General features: G+C 35.6%; 1 protein-coding gene across 5 annotated transcripts in view; it reads left to right on the plus strand.

Moving 5' to 3' along the window:
- The window catches only part of ZNF148 (zinc finger protein 148), a 129,525-nt gene that overhangs the window by 70,124 nt on the left and 38,043 nt on the right, over positions 1-21,358 (plus strand). For all 5 annotated transcript variants that reach the window (XM_004278812.3, XM_004278811.3, XM_033403858.2 and 2 more), the window contains 3 exons: positions 5,719-5,844; positions 15,904-16,027; positions 17,221-17,304. In XM_004278812.3, the coding sequence (XP_004278860.1) occupies positions 5,719-5,844; positions 15,904-16,027; positions 17,221-17,304 (334 nt within the window). The remainder of the gene's footprint in view (positions 1-5,718; positions 5,845-15,903; positions 16,028-17,220; positions 17,305-21,358) is intronic.

Below are 21,358 nucleotides of genomic sequence, written 5' to 3' on the forward strand. Positions count from 1 at the left end.
TAGTAGAAGGATGGATGCAGAAGAACTTGTGTGAGGAACAGCAAAGAACTTAAACCATGATGCTATAGAAGTTAAAAGAATAGAATTTCTGGGTAGGTTGGGGGTGGTCAGCACTGTTTCAGGTAAGATAACTTGATTTGATCACTTCTTCCACTTCATCTTATAGTTAATCTAAATTGTAAGATGATGATACAGCAACCAAAATGCAAATTTATAATGAGAAATATTATAGAGAAGTACACTAGAATGTTTGTTGTGAACTGTGGGTCCCTGAACCTTTTCAAAAGCAAAAGGTAGTTATGGACTTTCTCAGACCCTGACAAATGTAGCTCCTTTCAGAAGTTTGAATGCAGTCGGGTCAGGCAGAAAGGGAGGGTTATGGTTCATGATTCACATAAAGGCCTGTCCATCAATGTGCTGCTTTTCTTCCTGGCCCTATTCTGTGGCTTCGTGAGCTTGGAATTAGAAATCTTCCTGTTGACTGGTTATATGTAACTGTTCTTTCCAAAACCATCCTGGAAATAAACACGCATACACACAGATATATTCTTGGTGTTAAATTTCTCTTTTTCTGGAGTGCATGAATACTTCTGAATATTGCTACATTATTTAGGCAGTATATTTGCAGTACAGTTAATTGTTTTATATCTTTCTTTTTACATTTAAACACTTGTAGTACTTGTGGTCACTTTGATTCAATTTGCTTCCTAGGCAGTATTTTGGAACCGTTTCCTTCTAGCGATAGTTACACGTTCTTCTTATATGACTACATACTGTTTTTACTCTCAGAATAACCATTTCTCTAAGTTTGGTGGCAGTTATTTTGCCTATATGCTTATTGCTACAGATTATTCTTTTGAAAAGTTTGGCCATAAGAGGAAGGAAGTTGCTGGAAATATTTTGGTCCACAAGAATTTATAGGGTAAATTTAAGCGTGCTTTTAGGCAGAGAAGTAGTTGGTGAAGTAAGGGAGATTACTTTAGAGAGGCAGTGAAGCTGCAGAGCCTTAGAGATGGGTGGTAATGGAGTCAGTAGCACAGAATATAGAGGAAAGCACAAGATGCTTTCTTTTTTCTTAAACAGGGGTGGGAAGATGAATGAGAATATCTAAAAGAGAAATTGAAAATTGAAAGGAACATATGGCTCCAGAAATGGGGAGATGGTAAGAACAGATACTTCTGCCAAGTGACCTAGGTCTTTTCTGTAAAGTAGATCGTGTAGAATCTTGAAAGCTGAGCTGGGGAGAGTATAATTGATATTATGGGCAACAAGGAGCTATTGTAGATTTCCTCATTGGGGAAATGGCAAGAAAACAGTTTTATATTAATTTATTTGTGAAAGAATACATTGGTAGATGATAATGCCCTAAAGTATCAAGGTTGATAAGGCTACTTTGAATGAAGTGCATATGGACGTAGGATATTGAGAATGAAGTGAAAGAAGAGTCCAAAGTGATTATAAGGGGTCACCTTGTTTGGGAGTTAGGGGTAGACCAAAATTTGAAAACGACATGAAATGTTCTTCACATACTATGTCTGGCAACATTATTTTAGGTATGTTTAAATTTGTTACATCGCTTAATAACATTATTGATTGTGGAAGAAAGTTGTTGGGGAGAGTAGCATGTTTGGAAGAAAAAAATTAAAGGGGGATAGATATAGTTGCAGTTATTTCAAATCTCATGAATTTCTCCATTTGGTTCCTGCCCTTATTCCCTGTATCATTCATTTAGATTGAGCCAAATATGTGCCATTTTATTCGTTTATTAGTGTTACTTGTTTTTTTTTTTTTTTTTTAAGGCATCAAAACTTCCCATCTCCATTTTAAGACCTTTGGAAAGGAGACCTTGTCATAGAATGTGTTTTCAGTATCTAGTATTTTGCTCTGTACATATTAGAATCTCAGTAAATTTAAAGCTTCCATTGTATTACTTTAGACTGACTGAATTTAGCATGTAGCAGGTACTTAATAGCTGTTGAATGAATAAGTGAGTGAAAGCTGTTATGAGAAATACAAAAGAAGACTGTCTTACTTTCAGATACCAAGATAAGATACAGGTACATGAAATAGTAAAATATAAAAGACATGAAATAAGTACTGAAAAAGAAGGAGTCATTCTGGATTCTGGGCGTGATTTACTAGTGATTAGAATCAAGGGAAAGATTTTTTCAATATAGAGAGGCCTCTTTATGTTTAAAGTTGGGAGAATAAAGAGAGAGTGATCAAAAATGAGGAATACCTCAGTATAATTAGGAGATATATATTAGAACTAGCAAGAATGAACCAGCTTGGGCAGTGGAAAGGGGTGAGGAAGCATGGGCTCTGCCTCTTGATAGGATGTTGGGGAAGAAGTTAGATGAATATACAAGGTAAATATGACATGGGAGTCATGCCTGATGGCTTACCCAGTCTCAAAGTGGAGATCCAGAGGGAGCTTTGATCAGTGGATGAGCAGGGGTCTTAACAGCTTCAGGTGGAGAAGCGTCTGGGTTTAGTGAAATCTTATGAGAGAAGTATGAGTAGGGTGATTGACAGTATTGATGGTATTTCTGGTTTGGTAGTGAGAAAAGCATTGAAATTCAGGCTCTCAAATGTAGGCAGGAGGTTGTACATGGGACTAGGTGAAATGGTAAAGATTAAGCTATGGGGAAGAAACCAGAGGTTTTTCTTGCCTTTGTTTTTTAATCTGACATACTTCCTAGCCTATTGATTTTCTTGATGTTCCAATGAATGTTTCAGAAATCCAGCAAACCTGTCTTTTCAACTATCACACGTCTGCAAATGCCTGCTTTGATTAACTATACTTTGTTTTATTTTAGGTGAAAAGTAACACTGAGTACTTGATTTTCTTTTAAAGATAGTTCTCAAGGAAGTAGTAGGGAACTTACAGATGAATTGTTGTCTCTTTTGTCACGCTTAAGAAGTTTACATGTTTTTATAGATTATTGTAGTCTTTCTTGGGCCAAAGAAGATTCATTTTCCCAGACTTTTTGCACCTCATTCTTTCTAGTTGCCTTGTCATTTTCATACCCATCTCTTTATGTTTATGGATTTACCAACATCCTTTCTAAGCACCTTAGGCTGGACCGTATACTTTAGTGTGTGGTTGTGTTATATGTAGAGATTAACTTAATTCCATTTATGAGTGATAAGCCTGTTGGACTGTTCTAAACATGTAACTTGCTATGTGCCTGTTGGTATTCACAATGCTTTGATTCATTGATACTTCTAGGTTTTGGTCTGTGCTTTCATAATGTTAAAAGTGTACCTTATATTTGTCAATGCTAGTACCAATATGATCACTTTCCATATATATGAAAATAGATAAAAGGTTCAGATATATGAATTAATGTTTTTCACTGTGTGCACATAAAGGTTCTTCCTTTGTTTGTGAATAGCTTCTTATTGAAGAACTTATTTGTGAATCTGTCTTACACTCGACTCGACACTTTTGCTGAAAAAAAGTTGGTCTCTTATTTTTTTAAAATTAATTAATTAGTTAATTTATGGCTGCATTGGGTCTTTGTTGTTGTGCGCAGGCTCTCTAGTTGTGGTGAGCAAGGGCTACTCTTTGTTGCAGCACACGGGCTTCTCATTGTGGTGGCTTCTCTTGTTGCGGAGCACGGGCTCTAGGCGCACGGGCTTCAGTAGTTGTGGCACGTGGGCTCAGTAGCTGTGGCTCGCTGGCTCTGAGCGCAGGCTTTGTAGTTGTGGCGCACAGGCTTAGTTGCTCCGTGGCATGTGGGATCTTCCCGGACCAGGGCTCGAACCCGTGTCCCCTGCATTGGCAGGCGGGTTCTCAACCACTGTGCCACCAAGGAAGTCCCCGGCTCTTTCTTACTGCTGCATGCTATATTTTCATGGTTTCTTTGTAATTTATAAGTTGACAGAAATGTTGGAACTACTTTTTGCTGCAACATAAGACCAGAGCAGTTCAGCAGCTGCTTAGTCTGTTGTCATTTCTCCTTGTCTCATACCCAGTTTCAATAGTTGTATTTCAGTAAACATCACTTCAAAGATGGTAACATGTCTGTGTTCCAAAGCCTTGTTGGAGGTGACCTTACCATTCTATTTTATGTTTCAAATAATTACACCAAAAGAAGCCATAAGAATGGTCATTAGTACGATTCTCTAACCTGATAGAAAGAATTATTAGCTAAATAATCATTTACAGTCATGTTTTTATGCCTAGGTTCTCCTTGATTTGCAATTCTCACGCCCCCCACATTTCAGGAATTTTTGAAAACTTCCAGTTCTTTATTTGGTTAGTTTGAAATTCCTTGCTTATGTTGCATTTCCCTCATGAACCCCTCTGCACAGCTCTGTCTTCCAGCTTTACACTATGAGTCTGTAAGATGTTTATAACCTTTTGCACCCCCTTTTTAAGTGTATTTTTTGAAAATGTAGCCATTAGCACATTGTATTTCCTGGACTATTATCAAGATTTTTTTAAAAGCTTATAAACAACAGAAATTTATTTCTCACTGTTCTGGAGGCTGGAAGTCCGTGATCAGGGTGCAAGTATGGTCGGGTGAGGGTCCCCTTCCAGGTTGCAGACTTCTCGTTGTGTCCTCACATGGTCGAAGAGTCAAGGATTTTTAATGTATTTCAGAGCTTGTTTGTTGAAAGTTTCTTAGTTTTAAGATACTTGTGTTTTCATTTCAGGGATAGGTTGAAAATGTAGCACAGCAGGATGACTGTGCGCCATCAATTCTGATGAGAATTGATGCTACTGTTAATGATCATAGAACCTCCATATATTTTTTAAATTAAAATTTTTTTTTTATTTTTGGTTGTGCCAGGTCTTAGTTGCTGCTTGCGGGCTCCTTAGTTGCGACATGTGTGCTCCTTAGTTGTGGCATGCGAACTCTTAGTTGCGGCATGCATGTGGGATCTAGTTCCCTGACCAGGGATTGAACCCACGTCCCCTGCATTGGGAGATGGATTCTTAACCACTGTGCCACCAGGGAAGTCCCCATATTTTTTAGGACACGCAGCTCTTCACATCTGTGAGAACTGAGATCTAAAGATGAGATAACATTGTTGACATCTTAACATTTCTTGTTATCATGTAGCTAGAATTGTGTCTTGTACATAGCAGGGGCCTAAAACCATATGCAGTTCTATAAACACACATTTGATGATGGTTGTAGAGGCCAGGAAAGTACTGGCTAAGATATTGCCAAAAACATTGAACTTAAAGATAATTAGATTTCATTGTTAGTTTATCATTCCTTTTTTGATGAGATTACCTTTTAGAATTTTGTGTTGTTTTTGTGATGTTTTGTAAATTGAGAGAAACCCATCATGAAGTCTGAATACCCCTTTTATCCCCCAGTATTTTATTGATTTTGTAATTTAACCTTTTTTGTGCCTTTAACTTTAACATCAGTTTCCTTAAATGTGGGAGTGAAATTGTGTGCTCACTTCTGCTTTATTCCGCTAGGTCTTAATTATCTTTTCCCAGGACATTTTAATCTTTTTCTTTCCAGATAAATTTTTGTAAAATCCTAGTTTATTCCCTCAATTTATATACTGTTGATTCTTATATATCAATTACATATTAATGAATTCTTCAACACACTCTTTACTTGCACACACAAATAATCATTTTGGGAGCACCTGTAGGTAGGTTTAGCAAAGGATTAAGCATGCAATGGCTTTTTGTCACAATAGACTTTTTGTTTATTTCTAAAATTGGCTTTTTTTTTTTAACAGATAAGTGTAAAGCAGGAAATTACTTTTACTGATGTATCTGAGCAACTGATGAGAGACAAAAAACAAATCAGAGAGCCAGTAGACTTACAGAAAAAGAAGAAACGGAAACAACGTTCTCCTGCAAAAGTAAGAGAATATTTTAAGGTGGTGGTTCCTAACATACTACTCCCATACAATTGCTTAATCTTATTGGCAGGAATCTGGCTGGACCATAGGCAACATAAAAGTCTCATATGGCTTAGTAAAGTTGGAATGTTGCATCAGCTTCACCAGGAGAAAGGAAGGGATGCTTGCCTGAATAGAGGTGGTGGGCCACTGCTTTAAATTTTTCCACTTCCCTTTCACCGTGTTTTTTTGTTTTTTTTTTTTTTGAAAACAAACTTTTCTTACCCCGTGTCTCTCTTTTCTTTAAAAACTAAAAGATGGTATGCAGTGCCCTTGCTTCTCATTCATATTAGTTTTACTTATGTTAATATATGGTTTCAGGAAAATTCAGTATTGATTACTCATTAGGAAAAGGTTGTGTGATAACTGTGCTAGAATAGAATGTAAGCTCCACCAGGGCAGGGACTAATTTTATTCACAGCTATATCCTAAGAGCCTGGAATAGTAGGCCTAAGGGACTCTCAATAAATACTGTGGGTGAATGAATGGATTAATAAATAAACAACTGACCCGTAAATACTATTAGGAATTGCCTGCCTTTTCTCCTTTTCAGTACAGTAGTAGTTGACTATATGTAGCATTTTGGTATTCCGGGGAAGTCTTTGAACTCTGTATAGTATAATTTATATCTTTATAGTTATTTTTCATCTTTTGTTTTCTTCCCTTGTGTAGTGAAGAAGGCTTTTTAAAAAAGATTTTATAACATGACCTTTTTATTTTGAGGGCTACTTGTTTTTGTATTTGTGATTTAAATCATAATCATCATCATTATTTGTATACTTTTGGACTCAAATGGTGTGCTGAACCCACTTTGTACTGGCTTGCCAGAGCTGATTGCTGAGTTTTCAGGAATTTTGCAAGCTGGTGCTAAAACCATTGGTAGCTTGAAATTAGGCATGGTGAGAATATTTACACCATGGAAATCAGCAGCGCAGCCCACTGACTCCTTAAACTGTTGTTAAACATTTACCAACATACCACTGCTTTTGGGATATATAAGCGTGGCTACTGTTTGAAAAATATAGAGACTAAAATAACCCATAGTTACATTTCCTAGAGGTGAATACCTTAATTTTCTGCAATATTCCCTTTCTATTTTCAAATTTGTGTAGATTGCTGAATTTCCTGATTTGTAACTTAAAGAGTATGTAAGCTATTTTTAAAGTTATTAAAGATTTTTTTATAACGATTTTATTACCTGCATAATGAATGTATTATTTTTTGATATATCACATTATATTCAGTGATTGCTCTGTTGTTGGAAAGTTGTTTTCTCTTTGCCTTCATTTTAAATCATGCTGCTCTTGAAATATTTGTGTATGGATCTTCGTGTACTACGAAATCAAAGGGCGTGAACTTTTAAAAAGGTTTCTTTAAAAATAAATGAGTACATAAGCAAGGAAGCAAGCAAAATAAGTAAAGTTTCTTGATAATGTTACTCCTTCCAGAAATGTTGTATCAGTTACATTGCTACCTGCAGTGGACCTAAGGTGTGTTTGTCCATACTCTCACCAGCCTTGAGTATGAAACTTTGTTTTTTTTGTAGCTTAAGATGGGTGTCTCATTATAGTTTAAATTTTAATTTCTTTGGATATTGGTCATACTAAAACTTGTGTTTTTTTCCATAATTATTGACATTTTATATTTCATGTTTTGTGCTATCCCTTTATGCCCCCCTTCCTTTCTTCCCTTTCTTTTCTTGAGGTTAATATTTTTCTCAGTGATATATGAGACTTTTAAAATTTTACATTAATGAATACATCAAGTTCTTTGAGGAAAAAATTAATTTCTAAAATTGAGATAGTGATTATGTTACTTTGGGTTCATTGCTGATCTATGGGGAATCTATTTCAAGTCTTTAAAAATAATATATGTAAGTTGTACATTTTCCTTGATGTTTCATTGCCATGTTTTTCTGATACTATGCTTGAGTATAATTCTGAAATTCTGACTAAAACTCAGATTATTATCTTCTAGTAGGATGTTATTTGGAATCTTTATATGTTCTAGGTAGTACAGATCAGATTTTTACAGTTTAAGCCATTTTTGCTTGTCTAATTTGAGATAAAGTCATTTATAATGTATTATCAAAATATTTCTAAGGACATTATTTAAATATTTGTATATATATCTATGTAGTTGCTAGATGAAAGATTTGGCCTATTCTGAGTATACTGTATATAAGAAAATGTTTTGGGCAGTCTTTTTAGAGCAGTTCTTAGGAGGCTGAAATGACTGGAAATAATACATGGCAGACATGGATGTGAGAATAACAAAAACAGTTATTTTTAGATTGTCCTGACCTGTTACATGTAATAGGACAGAGAATGGTTGTGGTCTGTTTTTAACACTGGTCTTGCAGTGTCCAGATGAGTGGTTTTGTGTCTGGAGTCTCAGAACTTTGAACATGTGTTTAAACATTCACACTTCTGATTTTTCATTAAAGTAACTCTCCCCTTTCTGTATGAAGAGAAAGAAAACCTTATCTCATGTTTATAAATCAATGTGTTGCTTGTTTTAAATTCCTTAAAAACAGCTTTAAGTTTCTCAATTAATTGTAATGTATTATGCTTAGAGGACTCCACTCTCTGCAAACACTTTTCCCAAATCTTGGATTTTGCCATTACTAATATTTTGAGTATATGTTACCATTGTGTCATGTTAGATTGGGGATCCATACAGGAAGTATCACTGAAGTTATCTTATGGACTTTTAGTAAAAATATTAGAGCTTACACATCCATGTAGACCTGGTCCCTTCCAACTAAGCTTTGTGCTGAGAAATACTGTAATGTTATGTCATTTTTAGCTGCCATGAATTTTAAGCAGTAGTTGCTTCCTGAGCCTTTATCATATGGCAAAGCTTAGTCATCTTAAGGTAGATTTGACACTTGAAAATTGCCAAAATACGTTTGGCAGCATGTCTGAAGAAGAGGGTAATCAAGCTAGGGAATGTTATCTTGATCAAGTTATTTGATACTGTCATGGAATAAGTTGTTTTATGAAAGCAAATTTTCTATATAATAAAAACTTGTCCCTTTTAAATGTTTAATTTTATTTTAACCACTTAGTTGGAAATCTTTAATATGTTGTTTTCTTTTAAAACATAGTACATTTGAACATAATTCAGCTTTTAATGCTTTGGGGTTGATGTTGTAAACATTAAAGAAAAAATCATACGTATCATAGTGAAGCCCTCTGGGAAGACTGAGATGTTAGGGCTTTTTTCCCCTCATCCTGAAAACTCCTGACTGCTAGACTTTAAGAGTTTTTTGACTGCTTATAATTGCTTCACTGTCTCATTCCTTAATGATATACTATTCATTTTTACATTGCTGTACCCATGTGGCCACTTAACATCACCTTCCATTGCCCCTTTGACTCTTTTTTTGTTTTGTTGTGGATTAGGACTACAGAGAACTAAAGTTATTAGAAATGTATGAAAAGTTTTAGTAGACTTAATTCAGTCTCAGTGCATTCATGTTGGTGGTTCTCGTGGCTCTGCGTTAGATCACCCATAGGTCTATTCCAGTTATAAATACGCAGGCCCCATCCTCGGAGATTCTAATTTAGGGGATTTCCATTTATACTAAGAGTCCAGGGTGATTATGGTTTACATTTTTTTTTTTTTAAAAGATCACCTAGTCTTTTTTTGTTGAATTTATTGTCCTGACTTTAATGTCATGTCCCTGCAGTACTTGGCGAGGTCAATTTTCACCCTCTTTTTATTGTTCTTTGCAAAACCTCACATAAAATGGTCTACCCTTCCACCATATTTAACACTACTGTAAGAAATGAAATTGCTTTCCTACTATTCTGGTTCATTCTCTTTTAACACTCTTTGCATACTAAAAAGGTTGCTCTCAGCTTTTCTTGTTTTCCAAACTTTATAATAATAACAACTATTTTTATAGTGCTCTTACACACACTAGTATGTGCCAGGCACTGTTCTAAACACTTGATATCATTAACTCATTTAACCCTCACAACTCTGAGTACTGTTTTTTTTTTGGAATTTTATTTTATTTATTTTTTTATACAGCAGGTCCTTATTAGTCATGTTTTATACACATCAGTGTATACATGTCAATCCCAATCGCCCAATTCGTCTCCCCCACCCCCGCCGCTTTCCCCCCTGGTGTCCATACGTTTGTTCTGTACTTCTGTGTCTCTATTTCTGCCCGGCAAACCGGTTCATCTGTACCATTTTTCTAGGTTCCACATATATGCATTAATATACAATATTTGTTTTTCTCTTTCTGACTTACTTCACTCTGTATGACAGTCTCGATCCATCCACGTCTCTACAAATGACCCAATTTCGTTCCTTTTTATGGCTGAGTAATATTCCATTGTATATATGTACCACATCTTCTTTATCCACTTGTGTGTCGATGGGCATTTAGGTTGCTTCCATGACCTGGCTATTGTAAATAGTGCTGCAGTGAACATTGGGATGCATGTGTCTTTTTGAATTATGGTTTTCTCTGGATATATGCCCAGTAGTGGGATTGCTGGGTCATATGGTAGTTCTATTTTTAGTTTTTTAAGGAACCTCCATACTGTCCTCCATAGTGACTGTATCAATTTACATTCCCACTAACAGTGCAGGAGGGTTCCCTTTTCTCCACACCCTCTCCAGTGTTTGTTGTTTGTAGATTTTCTGATGATGCCCATTCTAACTGGTGTGATGTGATACTTCATTGTAGTTTTGATTTGCATTTCTCTAATTATTAGTGACGTTGAGCAGCTTTTCATGTGCTGCTTGGCCATCTGTATGTCTTCTTTGGAGAAATGCCTATTTAGGTCTTCTGCCCATTTTTGGATTGGGTTGTTTGTTTTTTTAATATTGAGCTGCATGAGCTGTTTATATATTTTGGAAATTAATCCTTTGTCCGTTGATTCATTTGCAAATATTTTCTCCCATTCTGAGGAGTGTCTTTTCGTCTTGTTTGTAGTTTCCTTTGCTGTGCAAAAGCTTTTAAGTTTCATTTGTTTATTTTTGTTTTTATTTCCATTTCTCTAGGAGGTGGATCAAAAAAAGATCTTGCTGTGATTTATGTCAAAGAGTGTTCTTCCTATGTTTTCCTCTAAGCGTTTTATAGTGTCTGGCCTTACATTTAGGTCTCTAATCCATTTTGAGTTTATTTTTGTGTATGGTATTAGGGAGTGTTCTAATTTCCTTCTTTTACATGTAGCTGTCCAGTTTTCCCAGCACCACTTTTTTTTTGGCTGCGTTGGGGCTTGAGAATCTCAAGTCTTAATAGTAAAAGTTTCTGGATAAATGAGGTATTACCACCCGACTTTGCTATTGACTTATGTGAATTGGGTGATGATGTTTTCCACCACAGAAGGGTTTTATGAGGATTGTTGAGTTAACATTGATGAACTCTAAGAATCCTTTTCAGTAAAATATAACAATATTATCTTAATCCAGTATTATATATGCTTTATAGGTCTTTTCAAACTCTTTAGTAATAGAATGAGGTAGAGCAGAGTGCTTTTTGATTACCTTATTCTGAAATGTATCTCCTTTTTCATTCTCTCAGCAAATAATTTGAGTGCCTGTTATGTGCCAGGATCTCTTATCAGGTACTGAAGAAAGGAACTGGGTTTTTTGTTATAACACTGTAGGTGGTCTGAGTAGAAATTGATTTTTCAGAGTTGTGCTGAACTCAGGAAGGAAGAGCCTGTCCCACAAATCAAATAGATTATGAATTATATAGAGAATCCATTCCCAGCAATTTATTATACACCACTGGTTCCCAGAAAAGATTAGTGATTTTAGTATCAAAAAGATTCTAAATTGAGTGATTTAAAATGAGGAAAGTTTAATTGAAAGAAGGAGAGAAATAGATATACTAGCTATTTGTCAAGCTTTCTCCTACATGTTAGCTTGATTGTGGAAGGAGTAGCCTTACGGTAAATAACTGATTGTAAGAATGGGGATGGAAATAAGGAATAGTACTTAAGAGAAAAACGAAGAAGAAAATTAGTTAAAAAAAAAAAGTATTAGTATTTTATTTATCTAATTTCTCCAGGGAATTTTGTATTCTGGGTAAATAATTTTTCCACAGAATCAAACCCTAATTTAAAAAAATATTTGGATGTAAACCTTCCTTTTAAAAAATTCACATGCTTCTTTGCCTGATATTTAGGAAATATGAGAGAAATAACCTTTTCTAAGGCTCAGGGTCATTCTCCTGAACATCAGTTATTGATATCATGTTATATATACCATGCTTATGATATAGTGAATTTCATGTTCTAGCACTGGCAAAAGCTTGCCGTTTAGAAATGAAATTTGTTAATAAGTAAAATCAAATGCTGAGAGACAGTAAAAATCATGGAGAATGAAAGAAAGTGACAACGTGAGGTGGGATATTAACGATAAGTAGGATGGTCAGGATGTTTAGGTGGTTATTGCTTTGGGCTACTTTGTTATTTTGTTGTATGTCTTTGGGCTTGCACTCTTCTTCCATTTCTAGTTGGATTTGGAGAGTAAAGTGAACTTTAGATCTCACTCCCCACCCTCAGTTGCAGTAAAACAGCTCATAATAGGTGAGAATTTTAAACTGTCTCCTCCAAATTGTTTTTGGGGTTTTGGTGGTTTAGAAATTGATTTAAGAATGTATGATAAAACTTATAATCATTAGTTTAAAATATGCTTTAACAATTTCAGTAGTACATAGTATACATAGAGTGGGGAAAATCACATCTGCCTTTTAAGAGAATAAAACTTTCTCACTGACGGGTGTCAAGTTTCAGTTATTTGGTGGCAGTGACCCTTGAGGAGTCAAAAATCTCTAAATTGAATAGGCAGAGGTTAGTGCTTCGTTGGATGAAAATTGGTATATTATTTAACATAGGCATTGCTATGTATATAGATAGCTAGCTGGGAACAGATTTGGCTCAGAACAAAAAATATATCTGCTAATGGACCGTGAGGTTAAGAAAGATTAATTGAGGAGTTCCATTTGGTATTGAAATATTCTACTGAAAAATTCTGTTTTAAACTTATGAAACAGTTAAGGAAAAAAATCAAGTATGCTGAGTATTGTTTAGACTATTACTAATTTCTTTACTCTTGATGAAGCCCGGTTGCTTGATCTTTATAACGTACCATATTTCTCCAAAAGCAGCAGTGACAGGAGTCAAGACAAATCATGTGGAGATATTATAGCAGGCACCTTAGGGTTTAAACTTGGAAATTTCAAATTCTTCCGTTGTAATGGTGCTCATATGTTGAAGGGAAAAAGAAAAGCAAAAACATTTTATGGTACTCATAGCAAGTAAGCCTGCTAATCTCAGGCAAATCCACTTACCTGGTAGATCACATTTTACTAAAAGATCTGGAAAGGATGTGAACAGGAAAAGAAACCAAGTCTATACCAAGGAAGATAATTTTACCTGTATTAATGAGCCATTTCTGTTCCACCAAGGAACTTTGTTCTTTACATAGCCATTTCACTATGTTACTACTTAGTGAATTTGCAGCAAGTTTTACAAAGAATAGAGTGGTAAGCTGTGAGGATGTTTGGTATGGGTAGTAGGCAGCCATATCAACAGACATTTATAGAGTTTCACTATGATACCGTTTGGGTACTGGGGTTATAGTGGTGAGTAAAACAGACAAGATCTGTCGGTTATATTTAAAACATTATAAATTGGAAGAGCCACTGGTGTTCTTCTGAGGCAAGATAATTTTCTTTTATATTGATACAAAGATGTGTGTTACCCTGGCCTAAGAAAAGAAAAAAATTAATATAAAATTAAATACAAAATGTTCAACAATTTGATTTTTGTGTCATTGAACTTACAAATATGCTAGATTTTTCAGTCTGCTTATTCACAAGTCAGTGTTTGCTGTTTCATCCATAAAATCCACCTTGAATTAAGGCTTGAGTCCACAGTGAAAGGCAGCATTACCCCCAGTGCCAGAAAACAATGACCTAGAACTCCTTAACTCTTCATAAAAGGGCTTTGTATAGTCAAGGATTACATCCGTTTCACATTAAGTAACTTGGGCCGGATTTGTTCCTTACAAAGCCTTTCCTTGCAGTTGCTATGCCACAGAAAGCTATTGAGTTGCCATGTTTTTGGCACTTGGATCTTCTTATTTGTTATCAACATATGCGAAAAAATACCTGGTGCTATCTTGTTTTTATTCTGTTTCGTATAAAATGTTTCACATCTTTTTGTTAACTTATTTTATGTTGGAAATATTTTGAATCATGTTTTAAAAGATTTTGTGGGTTTTTTGTTCGTTTGTTTTACACATTGTTAACTTGAATATTATTTTGTGACTTGGAGGGGTTGAAAAAATTTTAGACTGACTGACCAGAGATGAAACTTTCTGTTCTCACTGACTCTTCAGGAAGCTGTGACACCCACTTGCATTCTCCTGCCAAATGTTTCCCTCTGTGACTTTGGTACATAGACTTTGAAGCATTGTTGACCACATTGGCAGTTTGCCCAGAACCCACATGCCCTGTATAATTTGCATAATAAATACCGTTGATTTACATACAGTATAGGCTGAATTGTCTTCCTGAATTTAAAGTAAAAAATTGTTCTAAAAAAATTAAAGCCCTTTTTCCTTACTTACTCCCTCTTTCTAGGTTTTGGGAAGGGGGTCATAGCTGTGTATTTACAGGCCCTAATCAGTTTCCACAGGACTTTGTATTTTGTAAGATGTTTGCTAGATTTCTCTACCCTGTGTGGTACACAGTTTCTTGGCTCCCACTCTGTATGCCCCCACCTCCAATACTGTTTCCCTCTCACTTGCCATATTCCTCCTGATCTTACCTCCTAGATTTCTCTGCTTCTTATCTTCACATCATATTTTGTCATCTTTCTTCTCTCCTCAATAATGAAAAAAGGGATTATTTGTTATTTTCACTCTGCCATGTGTCTGGTGAGAAGAGGCAGTTTAAATGTTGCATGTTGGACAAATGGTTGATAAACTGGAATACATGAAGCCCAAAGGTGAGCTTCTCTCTGGAACTGTCCAGACCTGGCCCAAGATATTCTCGACCACAGGAAGCACAGGCAGACAAGGTTGATGTCTTTTGTCACCTGTCTTCCTTCCCCATACCCACTCTCATTTATTAAGGAATATGCTTAACAATAGTTTAGTAGTCCTAGAATAACCTTAGAGGTCCTAAACTGAACCAGACTCAAAATTCAGTTCTAGGATGACTTAAAAAGTTAGTTTTCTTTTTTTCTTCTTTAAGAAGAAAGAAAAAGGAGAACGTAATAAGTAAGCGTTTGTATGGTTCAGAAAAATGTTTTAAGTATGTACAGTGTAAAACCTCCCTCCTGCCATATCTCCTATATGCCAAGTTCCCCAGCCATGACAACCAAGGTTATATACATTTTATGTATATCCTTCTCAAATAGTTTTTATGCATATGCAAACAAATATATATTGCTATATGTACTATCTTGTATACAAAATTAGCAAAATTATATACTAGATTCTGGACCTTGCTTTTTTTCTTACTTAAGAATAAATCCTCGAGCTCTTTCTATGTAAGTATATAGAGAGCTTTCTCGTTTTATTTTACAGCCACATGATATTAAATTGTATTCATTTTCCATGATTTATTTAACCAGTGCTATTTGATTGATATTTACGCCATGTCTAAAACATAAGACTTTTGTCCTGCATATGTGATATTTTGAAATTGAAAATAAAGCTATACTCACCCTAGCAGAGAACACTTAGGGGACTCTACTAGACATCAGGTTTGGAGAGGAGGGAGCAGAGTGCTGAGATCTTACCTAACCAGCTTCCAAGGTTTTATTAGTGATTTTTACCCATACTGAGTCACATTGTACCTTCTTAAAATTAATGGTAACATTATTCTAATAGCCCTCTCAAGATTATTTAGGAAAAAATATTTCATAGTTTCTGGTGACCATTGTTTGCATTAAAAGGCATTATCTGTTTTATAAATTAGTATTACGTTTTAAAAATTTCTTTCTTTTGTTTCGCCTTTTTTTTTTTTAAAACCAGATCCTTACAATAAATGAGGATGGATCACTTGGTTTGAAAACCCCTAAATCTCACGTTTGTGAGCACTGCAATGCTGCCTTTAGAACGAACTATCACTTACAGAGACATGTCTTCATTCATACAGGTATTTCTTGAATTAAAGTGGGCTTATGGCCATTAAAATTATTATCTTTGCTATTTTCATCTTCTTGTAAATGTCATTCATTTCTAAGGCTTTAGGTAACCTGGCATTTCAAATCAGAGACTTCATAGGCCAGGATGTAAGAAGGAAAGCAGGAAAAACTTTAAATGAGAAAACAATTAGTATAGATGTGCAAAATTAGTCTTAATTGAATATTTATCTGGCTTAATGTGTTCTTTTTAGCTAGAGAAACAGTTAAAGAATGAACTATTAAAAGCCTGTCAGCATTTATTTTTCTATGTGAGATGTCCAGATGGAGTTTGAAATATGAATTTGGGAATCAAATATAAAAAAATAACATGAAGTTGTGGAGATCAGAACTAAAGACCTGATCACAGATCTTTGGGGAAAGATTACTAGACACGTACGTTGAGTTAAGGGGTGGGTAGGGAGACAGAGTAATAAGGTAGATTTGATGAACTGATAAAATACAGTGTTCCAGAAGCCCAAAGAGAATTCCAAGGAGGGTAGGATCAACCATAGCACAACCTTCTGAGAGGATAGAGAGAGACCTGAGAGCTGAGAACAAACCGTAAGAATAAATAGCAGGGAGATCATGAGTAAGCTTTTCAGAAAGCAGAGTATAAGGGTTAAAGGACAAGTGGGTGGTGAAGAATTTGAGACATAGGGTAGACTACTGAAAGGAAAGGCTCCAACAGAGAGGGAACGTTTGAAGAGACAGGATTAGTTTTTTTTTAAGGGGATGTTTAGAAAGTTCTGAAGGTTCTGGAGAAAATAAGTGAAAGGGCATAAAGTGGTGGTTAGCCAGGGAGAACAAGGTGGGTGGATCTTCCTCCAGATAAAAAGAAGAGATGTTTAAGACACACTTGGTAACCTCTAGAGTCCTTTCTAGCCTTGTGATTTTTAAATTCTATTTTAAATTGCTTTATTTATTTACTTCTTTTTCCCTTGAAAGATTTAATCTCATTTTTGTGAGGTTGTGAGAATGTGAATTTTTAAATCTTGGGGAGGAAATTGAGAGGAAATAAAATTCTGTTAATGAATAGTATAAAAACTTTGTGTGGATAATTTGGAATTTCCAGAATTTGGGCTTCTAAGATTTCTTTCTTCAAAAATAGTAACTATAAACTGTGTTTTATCCAGTAACTAATTTGTGGATGTGAAATTATTTTAAGGTGAAAAACCATTTCAATGTAGTCAATGTGACATGCGTTTCATACAGAAGTACCTGCTACAGAGACATGAGAAGATTCATACTGGTGAGTGTTGCCTCCCTTACTAGGGTCATTAAAATTACCATTTCAAATATAGGGAAGAATTTTTAATAAGGAGCAACAACTTGTTGCAACTTTTGTCAGTTTTGTTTCTTAAGAGTATTTATCACAGCTTGTCTTTTTTCTTCCTTCAGTAAATCAGTGTTAACTGTAGGACTTGGCTTAATATCTGAGCCTAATAAATTACTTTGAAATAGAGTTTCATAATAACTTAAAATATGTTTAAAGTGACAAATGGAAAGAAGTTTTTGTGAAATAGCTGTTTCCTTAGATGTTTAACAAGTTTAGAGTAGGTAAAAATATCATTTGCAGTAATTAGCCAGGGGGATGAAGCAAAGTGCCTGAGTCCTAAAATAGCGATACCACTTTTTTCCCCCTTACAGTTTCATGTATATAGCTTACTATATCAAGAGAGTTATAATCTTATAAATTGTAAACTTCCAGTTTTTCAGTCAAGTTGTTAAAGATTTAGAAACAAATATTTTGGAAGATCACTATAAAGGAACCCATACCTTTAAAAGTTGAGCCTCATTTTAGAGCAAACATTTAGTTGCATTTATTCTTTTTTTTTTTTTTTTTGACGAACGTAAAACCAAGTTTTATATGTAACCTTGATTTAGTAAACTGTCAACTTTTGACATCTCTAAGCATGATGAAAAGTGTTTCTTTAGAATTTATTTCCAGTATTTTGCCTTTTTGTGATGGAATAAAAGAGTTGGTAAATTTGTATAACTTTGGTTCTTACATTTAAATAGAATTGAAAATGATGGTGATAATATATGAATATTGAAAATATTAAGGTTTTTCATATATCTCTATATTAAGTAGTCAAGCAAGTACCTGCCCAGTGTTGTTATTTAGATGTGTTCTCATGGTACCTGCAGTACCTGTGAAAGGGGATCTTTGGACAGTTTGTCATATAGAGGAAGCAAGCTTTTCTGCCTAATAAACTTTCCTTAACTTTATTGGCCCCTAACAAACATGAACATGGCTAGTCTCCTAAATAAAACTTCAGCTGTGCAGCACATCTGTATGCTTTGATGTTCTACTTTTCAAAGATCATTATGCACACCACCCATTTCACTTTCTTAAGTAAACATTTTTCACCATTTCTAGACGGGAGTATACAAGGCACTTGGGAGGAAGAACAACGGTATTGATTTTTTTTTTTTTAAAGTCCTGTTATTTTTTTTTAATATTCTTTTTTTTTTTTTGGCTGTGTTGGGTCTTAGCTGTGGCATGCGGGATCTTCATTGAGGCATGTGAGCTCTTTGTTTTGGCACAGGGGCTTCTTTCTAGTTGTGGCATGAGCGCTTAGTTGCCCCGTGGCACGTGGGATCTTAGTTCCCTGATCAGGGATCAAACCTGCGTCCCCTGCATTGGAAGGTGGATTCTTTACCACTGGACCACCAGGGAGGTCCCAACTTTATTGATTTTTTTTGTGACTTATAGGTAAATTTAAAGTTTATTCAGTAAAAAATCCCAATCAGATAATGATAAATGAAAACAGTTAAATGTTTTGTATGTTTTTAATACCTATTAGATTTTGATGATTTAATCACTCATTCAACAAATTTTACTGAGCTGGCAGTATTTTTCATGTACCAGAAATAGGTAATAAAAGGCAGTTTCCTTGGAGTTTACCTTTTTAAAAAAAATTTTTATTGGAGTATAGTTGATGTACAATGTTGTGTTAGTTTCAGGTGTACAACAAAGTGAATCAGTTATACAACAAAGTGAATCAGTTATACATATACATATATCCACTCTTTTTTTAGATTCTTTTCCCATATAGGCCATTACAGAGTACTGAGTAGAGTTCCCTGTGCTATACAGTAGGTGTTTATTAGTTATCTATTTTATATATAGTAGTGTGTTTATGTCAATCCCAGTCTCCCAATTTATCCACCCCGCCCCCACCAAATCCCCTGGTAACCGTTTGTTTTCTACATCTGTGACTCTACTTCTGTTTTGTAAATAAGTTCATTTGTACCCCTTTTTTAGATTGCACATATAAGCAATATCATGATATTTGTCTTTCTGTGTCTGACTTACTTCACTTAGTATGACAGTCTCTAGGTCCATCCATGTTGCTGCAAATGGCATTATTTTGTTCTTTTTTATGGCTGAGTAATATTCCATTGTATGTATGTACCACATCTTTATCCATTCTTCTGTTGATGGACATTTAGGTTGCTTCCATGTCCTGGCTATTGTAAATAGTGCTGCAGTGAACATTGGGGTGCATGTATCTTTTCGAACTATGATTTTTCTCTGGGTATACACCTAGTAGTGGAATTGCTGGGTCTTATGGTAGTTCTATTTTCTTTTTTTTAACATTTTTATTGGAGTATAATTGCTTTACAATGGTGTGTTAGTTTCTGCTTTATAACAAAGTGAACCAGCTATACATATACATATATCCCCATATCCCCTCCCTCTTGCGTCTTCCTCCCACCCTCCCTATCCCACCCCTCTAGGTGGTCACAAAGCACCGAGCTGATCTCCCTGTGCTATGCGGCTGCTTCCCACTAGGTATCTATTTTACGTTTGGTAGTGTATATATGTCCATGCCACTCTCTCACTTTGTCACAGCTTACCCTTCCCCCTACCCATATCCTCAAGTGCATTCTCTAGTAGGTCTGTGTCTTTATTCCCATCTTGCCCCTAGGTTCTTCATGTCCTTTTTTTTTTTTCCCCTTAAATTCCATATATATGTGTTAGCATATGGTATTTGTTTTTCTCTTTGACTTACTTCACTCTGTATGACAGACTCTAGGTCCATCCACCTCACTACAAATAACTCCATTTCGTTTCTTTTTATGGCTGAGTAATATTCCATTGTATATATGTGCCACATCTTCTTTATCCTTTCATCTGTTGATGGACACTTAGGTTGCTTCCATGTCCTGGCTACTGTAAATAGAGCTGCAATGAACATTTTGGTACATGACTCTTTTTGAATTATGGTTTTTTCAGGGTATATGCCCAGTAGTGGGATTGCTGGGTCGTATGGTAGTTCTATTTTTAGTTTTATAAGGAACCTCCATACTGTTCTCCATAGTGGCTGTATCAATTCACATTCCCACCAACAGTGCAAGAGGGTTCCCTTTTCTCCACACCCTCTCCAGCATTTATTGTTTGTAGAGTTTTTGATGATGGCCATTCTGACTGGTATGAGGTGATACCTCACTGTAGTTTTGATTTGCATTTCTCTGATGATTAGTGATGTTGAGCATCCTTTCATGTGTTTGTTGGCAATCTGTATATCTTCTTTGGAGAAATGTCTATTTAGGTCTTCTGCCCATTTTTGGATTGGGTTGTTTGTTTTTTTGATATTGAGCTGCATGAGCTGCTTGTAAATTTTGGAGATTAATCCTCTGTCAGTTGCTTCATTTGTAGATATTTTCTCCCATTCTGAGGGTTGTCTTTTCGTCTTGTTTATGGTTTCCTTTGCTGTGCAAAAGCTTTTTAAGTTTCATTAGGTTCCATTTGTTTATTTTTTTTATTTCCATTTCTCTAGGAGGTGGGTCAAAAAGGATCTTGCTGTGATTTATGTCATAGGGTGTTCTGCCTATGTTTTCCTCCAAGAGTTTGATAGTGTCTGGCCTTACATTTAGGTCTTTAATCCATTTTGAGTTTTTTTTTGTTTGTTTTGTTTTTTTGCGGTACGTGGGCCTCTCACTGCTGTGGCCTCTCCCGTTGCGGAGCACAGGCTCCAGGCGCACAGGCTCAACGGCCACGACTCACGGGCCCAGCTGCTCTGCGGCATGTGGGATCTTCCCAGACCGGGGCACGAACCCGTGTCTCCTGCATCGGCAGGCAGACTCTCAACCACTGCACCACCAGGGAAGCCCTTAAGTTTATTTTTGTGTATGGTGTTAGGGAGTGTTCTAATTTCATACTTTTACATGTACCTGTCCAGTTTTCCAAGCACCACTTATTGAAGAGGCTGTCTTTTCTCCACTGTATATTCTTGCCTTCTTTATCAAAGATAAGGTGACCATATGTGTGTGGGTTTATCTCTGGGCTTTCTATC

This window comes from Orcinus orca, chromosome 5, assembly GCF_937001465.1.
Source record: "Orcinus orca chromosome 5, mOrcOrc1.1, whole genome shotgun sequence".
Lineage (NCBI taxonomy): Eukaryota > Metazoa > Chordata > Mammalia > Artiodactyla > Delphinidae > Orcinus > Orcinus orca.